This window comes from Engraulis encrasicolus, chromosome 2, assembly GCF_034702125.1.
Source record: "Engraulis encrasicolus isolate BLACKSEA-1 chromosome 2, IST_EnEncr_1.0, whole genome shotgun sequence".
Taxonomy (NCBI): domain Eukaryota; kingdom Metazoa; phylum Chordata; class Actinopteri; order Clupeiformes; family Engraulidae; genus Engraulis; species Engraulis encrasicolus.
The window spans coordinates 6,301,540-6,313,286 of record NC_085858.1 but is presented as its reverse complement, the minus strand read 5'-3'; the positions used below and the strand labels follow the sequence as shown (position 1 = coordinate 6,313,286).

Sequence of the window (11,747 nt, the reverse complement as noted above, 5' to 3'; positions counted from 1 at the left end):
AGGGGTGGTAAATCATACAAGAGCCTGGAGTCCTTGTTTTCTTACCTACAGGGCATCTCTGGGCCATCTATTAGCAGGTATACCACTAACTGTAGGTTAACTTAGCCAGGTTTATCACTTAACCATGTTCATGGAATACCCAGGAAGAGAAATGTTGAACTGGAAAGATACACACAAGACACAAGTATCGGGTAGTCAGGGATGGTATTTATTCCTCCCATGAAGAAAACAAAAGCCATTAAAATACACAGGTGTCTGTTTGTTTGTGACATGAAAGTGCAGTGCACAGACTGGACTGGTAAAGTGCAGTGCAGACAGACAGGCAGTTCAGACAGACAGGCAGTTCAGATGGACAGACAGTTCATACAGACACACAGTGGGAGATTGGCCAACACAGTCATTCACACAATATCAACATCTCAAACTCAAGCCAATGATCAGGAGGAGCTCAATGGTATCCAGAGAGAGAGAGAGAGAGAGAGAGAGAGAGAGAGAGAGAGAGAGAGAGAGAGAGAGAGAGAGAGAGAGAGAGAGAGAGAGAGAGAGAGAGAGAGAGAGAGAGAGAGCTGGGCACTGAGCTTGCTGACCAACAGTGAGCATACAGTGAGTGGTGGGTCTCTAACATCATTAAATAAAATTAAAATAAAAACAGATAATGCATTGTGCTGCTAAGGCTGCAGAGTCCAGACCTAAAGTGCACATTCACAAGCTTGGATCCATCAATCAGAGGGCGTTTCACACAACATATGGACGCACACATGCTCTGCCAGGATCATCCGCGAGGTGTGCCAGCGTGCATAACAGTGAGATCGGCATCTGTCTGTTCACTAACTGGTCCACACCAAAATGCTGGATGCGTTAAGAACATTCTAGAAAACGCTTCAGTCTTATTTCAGATAAAACCTATACTTCACTTCAAAAGATTTGGAAAGGAGTCAAATCATCCCTAACAAAAAAATATAGTGAGGAAGCCATATACACCCCCTTCCAAAGAGCCCACTCCATCCTTCCCCCAGCCCACCCCCCCACCAAAGCCACTCTTCATTCAAGCACCACATGTCCTTTCCAGGTACTCAGTCCTGCTCGTCCTCTTCTCAGAGTGCTTCTCCCTCCGTTGGGCGGTGAGGATGGGCATGAGGGTTACTGTAGCTATTGCTGTCAGCCATGGCTGAAAAGGCACAAGTCCCCATGAAGGCAGCCACTCACTCTTCAGCGCCCCCACTACACAAAGGCAGCCAATCAAAATTCATCAAATGGCCCCCACCAATGACGGCAGGCGATTAAAATTCATCTGTGGCAGTTAAGGCACTGAGAAAATACCATGATCAGCCAAAAAAAAATGTCTCTCTTTTGACAGGATAGCTTACGTCTTGCTACATTGAACTGAATAAAATTATCATCATAAAAATAATATAATATAACAACCTCATTAAGAATAATTATCATAAGTATAATCTACATAAATTATGAGGAAACAAAATAAGCAGTGACAAAATACACTGCCTTGTGCCAGAGAGAGTGGAACGCTAGTTTGTTTTTTGCCTCTTTCGTGGTTTGTAAACAGATTGGCAAACTGAGCTAGATGGCTCTGGGATGCTCAGATCCTTGCTGCAGCCCCCTTGCAGGAAGACTTGGAGGGGGTGGTACACTGTGGGTGTGTGAGGTACCACCACTGGCCAACTTGCCACCAATGACACCCCCCCCGCCCACCACTTGCACATCTGCCAAGGGTGGGTTATAATAAACTACCCCTCAGATTATCCATCGATGCATCCATCCATCCAGGAGGTGGGGCATGATATCATCTAGGCAGGTGGACCAGGGGCTGGACCTGGGCAGGACTGGTCAGCAGCTCCCAGTTCTTCCAGAGGAAGGTGACGAGGATGAGGAAGAGGAGGGTGGAGAGGGAGCGTCCTCGGGTCTTCATGAGGGGCACCACGCAGTTGGCAATGGCGGAGACGAAGACCAGCAGCACGGCCATGAGGGCCAGCAGGACGCTGATGAGCTTGCCCAGTAAGGTGCGCGCCGCCACCGCGCTCTCCAGACCCTCCAGCTGCACCACCTGCTGCTGCTGCTGCTGCAGCTCCATCTTGGACACCCGCGTCTGGCACGCCTCCAGCGCCTCCTGCAGGACAACGCGTGCAACAGCAACGGCAATGGTCAGCTCAGGTTAAAGGTGTGAGACTGGACATTATGATTAGACAAGGTTGAAATTGATCATCATTACACAGGAATACAGAGTTATGAAATGCAGTCATGATGGCACACTACGAACCATGAATATAGTGGTGAGATGTGAACATGGTCTTAAACCATAGTCTTTGTATTATTTTGTATACTTTTTTGTATATTTAAAGTACTTAACAAAACAATATTAAATCAGAATAATACTATGATAATAAAAACGGTTACCATTATTACTGGGCAATTATACTAACAAGACAATAATACACCCAATTATTTAATAATCCTAAATAATCATTATCATTTATTGACCGCAAAGTTGACTTCTACATGTCTGTTTACCCCTGTGTGTGTGTGTGTGTGTGTGTGTGTGTGTGTGTGTGCGCGTGTGTGTGTGTGTGTGTGTGTGTGTGTGTGTGTGTGTGTGTGTGTGTGTGTGAACTGTACCTGTATATCTCTGGCCCTCTCGTTGGACTGGTAGGCGATCTTCTCCTCCATGCTGGCCAGCTCCTGTTTCAGGTTGAGGATCTCATTCTGATGCAGCTCCGTCAGGTCATTCAGCTGCTCCTCAAGACGCTCACACCTACACACACACACACACACACACACACACGAATGACATCGACACGAGTGAGTAATGTGAGTTTATGTCCAATACAGGTGGCCATCGGAGATTCCTCAGCATCACATCATTTTAGAACGCTTTTGAAGCGTGGAAGACAGAATAAAGGAAGATGTACCTGAATATCCTTGTGTTTGTGTGTGTGTGTGTGTGTGTGTTTTGGGGACAGTGGGTAAGGAAAACAAGAGGGGATATTGAGACACAGTGGAAGTGGGTGTGTGCATGTGCGTGTGCGTGTGTGTGTGTGTGTGTGTGTGTGTGTGTGTGTGTGTGTGTCTGTCTGTGTCTGTCTGTGTCTGTCTGTGTCTGTGTGTGTCTGTGTGTGTCTGTGTGTGTCTGTGTGTGTCTGTGCGTGTGTCTGTGTCTGTGTCTGTGTCTGTGTCTGTGTCTGTGTCTGTGTGTATCAGCTTCTTAGGGCCACTACGATGTGTGTAAAGTGATCTTACAGTGTCTCTTCTACCATGCTCCCAGACAGCTAGGATTTACCACAAGCTGACCACAACCTTAGGACGAATACCATAGATGGCACTCTTCTGTTGTCCTTAAAGGACCAATGTGCTACATTTTGCTTTCCTTCTTCAAACTTGCCAGGCCTGAGAATTGATAATAACATGCCCATACCCAGACCGTTTTTGGGCATGAGTATCTGATTACAGATTTAGCTTTCAGCCTAGATTGCTGACTGAGCCCATATTACGTCTGCTTGTATCCTTACAAAACATTCCCAAGTGGCTATGACGTCAAAATATGTTTTGATATGCCAGTGTAATAGTGCCTCTGCTCAAGAAGGATGTGCAGCCCGTCCGTCATGTGCTTACTGGGTCTCCGACGTTTTATTTTTAGCTGGAAAAACAAGAACCTTAGAGGCCATTTTAGGCAGAAAAATGCTGATCCGCACGCAATCTCCCGACCCAGAGTGTGCTTGTATGTGTGTGTGTCTGTGTGTCTGTACGTGCATGTGTGTGTTTGTGCAAAAATACACCATCCTTCCTTCTGCATTATTGCATGCATGAAACTCAATATTTTTTAAGCTATGGTATGGTATGGTATGGTATGTAACTTTTTATGTGAATGGGTTTGTTTGCCTGTTACATTTTATTGGTAGGCTATGATGGGATTGATAGGGTCTATTTGTTAATGCACTGTTGTGGGTGTGATATTTGATCACCAGTATTTGATCATGCACTGAGAATGTTTGATTGTGTATTTGAACACCCACTGTGAGTGATAATGTGTGTTTGCTTATGGAATAAGAGTGTTTGCTTTTGGAAAAGGGAACTGTGTGTAGTTGTGTGGTTGTGCCTGGACCTAAACCTCTCCTCCTGCTGGCTGTGCATGAGAGCAGAGCCTTATGTATAGTGTGTGTGTGTGTGTGTGTGTGTGTGTGTGTGTGTGTGTGTGTGTGTGTGTGTGTGTGTGTGTGTGTGTGTGTGTGCGTGTGTGTGTGTGTGTGTGTGTGTGTGTGTGTGTGTGACAGAGAGATCAAAGGTTCTTTCCGATATGCAGAGTCCCGTCCTCAATCTGTGCTTGTGGCCTCGCGTTTTGCTGATGCCCCGTCTCCGTGAAGAAAACAACGTTTCCCCGCTGTCAGCCTAGCCACAACAACTTTAGGGGGACTAGTCTTCATTCATTATGTCGATTGCAAATGAGAAAATGCCATTAGAATTGCGCTTTTGCAAGACATTGAAATACACTTCTGCCATCAGTGAGGTCATCGCGAGGCCACAGGCATGCTAGAGAGCAAGGGAGGACGGGAGTCTGCATGTTAGAAAGAACCTAGAGAGTATAACAGTGTATATTCCTACCTGAACCTCTCCTCCTGCAGGCCCTGTGTGACGAGAGCGTAGTCTCTGGCGTAGTGGCCCTTCAGCCCCTCCAGGGCCTCCTCCAGCCTGCCCTGCGTCTCCCTCAGCTCCTGCACCTCCTGCATGAGCATCTCCAGGCCCCCGCCCTGCATCTGCATGCCCCTCTCCAGCGTGTTGCCCTTGGAGCTGGGCGGCCCCCCGGGGGCCCCGCCGGTGATGCTGTTGGCCCCTGCCGACCCCGACGTGCCGCTGGAGCAGTCCTCCTCGCTGCCGTACCTGGGGCTGGTGTGCAGCCGCCCCCCTCCTCCGCCGTTACCGCTGCCAACCAGGATGCTGCTGTCTTCACCGTTGCTCTCCAGGTCCGCGCCGCTACTGCCGTCCTTCAGCTGATGGATGTTCTCGGCGCTGTCCGAGCGGTGGCGGGCATTCAGCAGCAAGGTGGCGATCTCGCGGGGCTTGGAGGCCGCCTGGTGGGTGGCCTGCTGGAAGCTGTTGAGGCCGCCGCGCACGCTGTCCACCACCCCCTCGCCGAACTCCGAGACGCGGGCGCCCACGTCGCGCAGCCCCTGCTGCATGTCCCGCAGCACGGCCTTGGGCCCCGGGCCGCCGCCCACCGCCGCCCCTCCCTGCTCGGCCTCGCGCAGGCGCCGGTGGTAGTGCTCCAGCTTCCGTTGGAGCTGGGCGATGCTGCCCGCCGACTTCTGGTTCTTCTTCTCGAAGACCTACAGGGGGCGCCAGACACAGGCATGAACATAAACTTGACACATGAACATGAGACATAAACACATACATTACTGAACACGGAACATAGACATACAGAACATGAACTGCAGTCCATTTCCCAACACAAGTGAAACTGCTGCACATTGTTTGGTGCTGATCTGTATTCTGTCAATAAACATATGAGTTGGATGGCATCAAAAGGGTTAAGCTGTAGCGGTACAACTGGATTCCTTAGACCAGGAATGTCAAACAAACTCAGGCCCAGGGGGCAAATCAGGCACGTGGAGTCATTTTATTCGACCCACGAGATCATCTTAAAAGTGTATTGAAGAAATACCATTAATGTATAGTGTATGAACATGAAATTTGGTGTGTCAAAGGAATATGAGTGGGCCCAGGGACCCAGACTGACCAATGAAACAGCTCACACTAATATGCAACACAATATGTGCAGGCAGATTTGAACTGCCATATACAGTGCCCTCCATAATTATTGGCACCCCTGGTTGAGATGTGTTAAAAGCCTTAAAATAAATTCAGTGTTTATTGCAGAAGAATACTGTCACACTGAAAATTGTAGGAAAGTGTAGCCTTCAACTCAAATGAATTGTAAGAAAATAAAAAAATCCCTGACTGAAAAATAATTATTTTTCATTAAATCACCTGTTCCACAATTATTGGCACCCTTAACAATTCCCAGGAAATAAATATAATTTAAGCATTTCTGTCATTTCTACAGTAGTTTACAAAGTTTACCAGAGTATGTAGGAACATTTAATTAGTAATTCATCACTTCCTGTTTCCCTGGGGTATAAATATGACGTGACACCGAGGCCATTTCTCTTATCCACTCTTAAACATGGGAAAGACAAAGGAACACAGCATACAAGTGAGGCAGATGTGCGTCGACCTTCACAGGTCAGGCAGAGGCTACAAGAAGATTGCCCCTCAACTGCAGCTGCCCATATCCACTGTGAGAGGAATAATTAAGAAGTTCAAAACAACTGGAACAGTGGTAAACAAGCCTGGACGAGGACCCAAGTTTATTTTGCCACCACGCACAGTGAGGAGGATGGTAAGAGAAATCAAAAGATCTCCAAAGCTCACTGTTACAGAATTACAACAAATGGTAGCATCCTGGGGTCACAAAGTCTCCAAATCAACCATCAGGCGCTGTCTACACGCCAACAAGCTGTTTGGGAGGCATGCACGGAGAAAACCTTTCCTCACTCACAATCATAAACGCAAGCGTCTGGAGTTCGCCAAGCGGTATTGGGGCTTCAACTGGGACCGTGTGCTTTGGTCAGATGAGACCAAGATTGAGCTTTTTGGCAACAAACACTCTAAGTGGGTCTGGCGTACCACGAAAGATGCGCATGCTGAAAAGCACCTCATACCCACTGTGAAGTATGGGGGTGGGTCAGTGATGCTGTGGGGCTGTTTCGCTTCCAAAGGCCCTGGGAACCTTGTTAGGGTGCATGGCATCATGAATGCTTTGAAATACCAGGACATTTTAAATCAAAATCTGTTGCCCTCTGCCCGAAAGCTGAAGCTGGGTCGTCACTGGGTCTTTCAGCAAGACAATGACCCTAAACATATGGCCAAATCTACACAGAAATGGTTCACCAGACACAAAATCAAGCTCCTCCCATGGCCATCTCAGTCCCCTGACCTCAACCCCATTGAGAACCTGTGGGGTGAGCTGAAGAGGAGAGTACAGAGGAGAGGACCCAGGTCTCTGGATGATTTAGAGAGATTCTGCAAAGAGGAATGGCTGAAGATCCATCTTTCTGTCTTTTCCCATCTTGTGAAACATTATAGGAGAAGATTAGGTGCTGTTTTGTTGGCAAAAGGGGGTTGTACAAAATATTAACACCAGGGGTGCTAATAATTGTGACACACATTATTTGATGTCAAATAATTATTTCTTTATGTGGGATTTTTTCCCCACTGAATAAACGCACTTGTATTGAAGGTTGGATTTTTCTCTTTTTTTCCATTAAGGTCCCATATTATTTAGAAAAAAAAAATAATAATTAGAAGCTAAAAAACACATCTCAACCAGGGGTGCCAATAATTATGGAGGGCACTGTATGATGGGAAAGAGTGTGTGTGAAATGTAAGTACATGCACACACAATTTAATCCATTTCTTAAAAATATATATATCTAGTTTGGCCAACGACTTTGTTACAGAATTTGATTTTGGCCCTCAGTCACTTTGAGTTTGCCACCCCTGCCTTAGACTAACATGGCCAACATTGGTTGGCTGTTTATTGCATTGAGCAAAGTAGTTAACATGGTTCCAAACTATGGTGTAGAGAAATGCACTCCTGATAAGCTCAGTTACCCGTGGATGAGCCCTGCTCAAGGCAGTGCAATTAGGTGTCCTTGAGTTAACCCAGAAGTTGGCAGTGGACTGCAAAATCGACTGACATTCAGACTTTCCTCCTACAGCCACATGATTCAGAGAATTTGCTGAACAGCACAACAGATGTCGTGAGTAAACTTCAAAAGTGTAAACTGCTTGTGACACAACATTAGGGTTGAAGTCACTGGTCATGTCATCTTCCAGTACACAGACAGGGAGTGAGGTGACAAGATAAACAGATTAGAATTTTGCAGGATTAAAACAAAGACTTTCAGAAAGCTGTAACAAAGATCTTCCTGCACAGCCCAGACAGTATCAAACCCACAACTTCACTGCAATGAGAGGCCTATGTGCAACAGAGAGCTAAAAGACAGACTACTAGTCACATGTCAAGTTGTGAACTGGGTTGAGAGGTCCTTGGTAGTGTATCTTTGGTGTAAGGTGTAAGGTTTGCCAATGTACTAGGCTGAGATGTGCTTTCTGGCATCCGTTACAACACTCCACTCCACCCTCGCTGTTCTCTTGAAGCTTGTGTCCAAAGCGCTTACAGACAGACTGACTGATCGGCTTGATGTCAAGCTGTGGTTACTCAGCACTCCACCCCACCCTTCCTGTTATCATCTTCTGTCTTCAAACTTCTTGTTTTTAACGCCAACATCTGAGGCGTCTGAACTGAAGCACTGATTGACCTGCTTGATGCACACAGTATGCTGCTTGTTTATCCATCCATCCATCCATCCATCCATCCATCATCTCTCCTACAACATGTCCTTACTGACTGACGGAGTACTGACCTCAATGGTGTAGGTTTGGTTTGGAAAGTGGTGGGGACAAATGTCCATAGTTAAGGTTTTCACATTATATTAGTTATCAAGTGGTGGGGACACTAAGATAATCTGAGAAGTGGTATGGATATGTCACCATCCACATTTCGCTTCTTTGTCCCTGCATACCGATAAGTATGATGCGTGTCCATTTTGATTCAAGTCTGATGAAGAGTGTGTAGCTCAAAAACGATCACTCAGGAAAAAATGAACGAAAAAGCAAAACGGGTGCAAGTGTACAAACATTCAACTTTATTTTCATAGTTGTCTGACCCTTTTGCCCTGCACCTGCATCTTGGATGTGTGGACCACTACCTTACCTGATATGTCACCATCCACCCCATAAACTACGCCCGTGATGTTTATCCATCCATCCATCCATCCATCTCTCCCACTGCATGTCCTTACTGACTAACTGACTGAGAACTGACCTGTTTGATGCGGACGGTCTGGCCCTTGTCGCTGGTGTTGTTGGCCAGCTTGAGGTACTCGGCCACATTCTCGTCGCGGGCGGCCTGCTCGATGCGCAGCTGCTCGGTCAGCTTGAGGATCTTCTGCTGCAGCTGGGCGATGACCTGCCGCGTGCGCTGGGGGTCCAGAGCATCGTCACACAGGTCGCCCCCGCTCGCCACCAAGGCCGCCTGCACCCCACCCTCCAACCTCTCGATCTGGGGGAGGGAGAGAGAGATAGGAGAGATGGGAGGACAGGGAGGAGGAGGAGAGAGAGAGAAGGAGAGAGGGATAGAGGGGAGAGAGAAAAAGTCAGAGGGAAAGGTAGAGGGGGGGGGGGGAGTACGGAAGAGGAAGAGAAAGGCAGAAAAGCCAGAAGGAGAGGAGGAGAGCGAAGTAGTGAGAGGAAGAGAGGAATAGGGGCAAGACAAAAAGAGAACATTAAAAAATAGAGTTGCGGGAAAAAGAAAATTCCTCTTTTTTGGGTGACCCATGATGAGGCAAGAGCCCTCTTCTGCGGCCTGTGGTCAGAGATTTGCAGGATGTCAGCTGATGCACCAAGGAAGTAGGCTTGTACGACCTACACACTACTGCCTAGACCAAGACACACACACACACACACACACACACACACACACACACACACACACGCACACGCACACGCACACGCACACGCACACGCACACACGCACACACACGCACACACACGCACACACACTGAAACACGGGAGTCGCGACACAAGTTGTACTCTTGCCCGAACCCTGGACAAAGACAGCTAGTGTGTGTCCATCAGAAACTGTTTTGTTAAGAAGCTTTCAGGGCGAGTGGATCCCCAGGACTTGATTAAACTATTAGGCATGCGTGTAATGGCTTGGTTGTGACCACATACAGTACAGACTTGTAATCACCGGTGAATTGGCTCTGAAACAAACTAAACAACATGATGTCCAGAGACTTTATGGATACATGAGAGGAAGAAATCTTGTTGTACATCAGGCTTATTATAACTATATCAAACGTTACGACATGTTGGAACAGTGAAAGACTGAAGGCACATTGAAAAGACTGCATTGGACTACAAAATGAAGTAGGCCACCTGTTAAATTCAAATTGTTAGCCTGTGGTACAACTAATATGACTAGGGCTAAATAGAGTTGGGTGCCTAACCAGCTTGACAAGATATTCAGCATGACCTGAATTTATTAAGGTGAGTTGACACACATCTCGACACTCAAAGTAGTACCAGTCATCAGCAAACAAAATACCATATGTCCCAATAGTCTATGGACCAACATGGAAATGATTCATTCAAAGATTGTGACATGTCTAATGACTTAAATTGTGAGTCCAATGTGGTAGGCCTAATATCGAAAGAGAAAAATTATGACTAACAAGTGAGCCAGCAGTCAACTTGTCAACACAGCCACATCCACTGATACTCCAGCTTCCCACGAATCAAGCAGCCGAGGACTATTCGCTGCCTGCCCGCTTATGTGCGGCGTAATGCACATAGTACACATCCACGGCATTCTGATAAAGCTGCAGTCTGTCGCTGTCCTTAAAAAGCACTAGCCTATCTGAAAATATAAAAGCATGTTCAAGAAACCAATGAAAACATCCGGTTAAACAGTGAGTCTTTCGTAGCCTTTGACGCGTGAGGCAATCAATCGATAGAAGGGTTTCATGTACAAGACGCAAAAAAGACACGGCGCCCACCTTTCCATTCTTCAAGCGAAGGACCTTCTCCCAATGCATTCTCCCTCCCGTGTGAGCCTCGGCAGGACCACGTTCATCTGGTCAACCGAGAGAATCGCTTATAATCCCACTGAATTTGTCTGTGCGCGTTATTTTGGTTGAACATACCGATGCCGCGTCTGAAACCTCCCAAACTTGTTTCAAGCGCCGCTGAGTCGATCCTGAAACTATCTTGAAACTCCGCCTGGAGCGCGCGGACACTCCCCCACCCGGTTATTCACGGGATGACATCATCCCTCGCTTGAAGAAGCTCGCTCAGAATAAAGCCGCAGGTGCCGTTGCGCCATCAGACGATCACCCCACTCAGCCAATTTAACGTAGACCTTGAACATAAGCCAGCGTTGGGTTGTAGAAACGACTAATGTAAAAGACAACGGGTTGCTTTCGGATATGATTGGCAAAAAATAAGATCTGGCCGGTGCAACACATACACAGTGGTAGCCTACGTAGTTGCAGTGTTATATTGACATAGCCTTGATGGATTGGGTGGTTTCCTAAACTAAATCGAAAGTTCGTTCAGTCAATGGTGTTGAATGATTATGGTAAATTAGATCCGGTTTCGCTCACGCACGCGCGCTCGCACGCTCACGCTCTCTCTCTCTCTCTCTCTCTCTCTCTCTCTCTCTCTCTCTCTCTCTCTCTCACACACACACACACACACACACACACACACACACACACACACACACACACACACACACACACCGATTTAACAGCACAGTGCGCTGGACTGGTGCCCGTCAGTAATTAAAGGTGCTGTACCTTGAATACATCCTTATCAGTGAGATTACAATGAGGATTAGGGTTGATTATCTCTGGGGGTTTTCCACGTTAGTTCAGGTTAGCTTCAAAGACCAACAGGCATTCAACACATGCATGACGCATTTCGTTGCAACAGTAAAGGAAATACCTTAAAAACAGCAAAGATTTCTGTCTTTCTCTGTGTCTTAGGGTTATGGTGAGACATTTGTTTCATGTTCCAAATGCACAAAACCAAACACTAAAGTGTGAAC

The 11,747-nt window shown here is 47.0% G+C and overlaps 1 protein-coding gene across 4 annotated transcripts in view; it reads right to left on the bottom strand.

The window, feature by feature from the left end:
• Positions 1–1,030: 1,030 nt before the first annotated feature.
• tmcc1a (transmembrane and coiled-coil domain family 1a) overlaps positions 1,031–11,747 on the bottom strand; it is a 45,267-nt gene continuing 34,550 nt past the window's right edge. For 3 of the 4 annotated variants that reach the window (XM_063220585.1, XM_063220577.1, XM_063220602.1), the window contains 4 exons: positions 8,960–9,196; positions 4,612–5,333; positions 2,632–2,767; positions 1,031–2,125 (listed from right to left, as the gene is read on the bottom strand). In XM_063220585.1, coding sequence (XP_063076655.1) covers positions 1,802–2,125; positions 2,632–2,767; positions 4,612–5,333; positions 8,960–9,196 — 1,419 coding nt within the window. In that variant the 3' untranslated portion in view covers positions 1,031–1,801. Of the gene's footprint in view, positions 2,126–2,631; positions 2,768–4,611; positions 5,334–8,959; positions 9,197–10,695; positions 11,098–11,747 lie in introns of those variants that run through there. The other variant, XM_063220594.1, reaches the window with a different exon arrangement.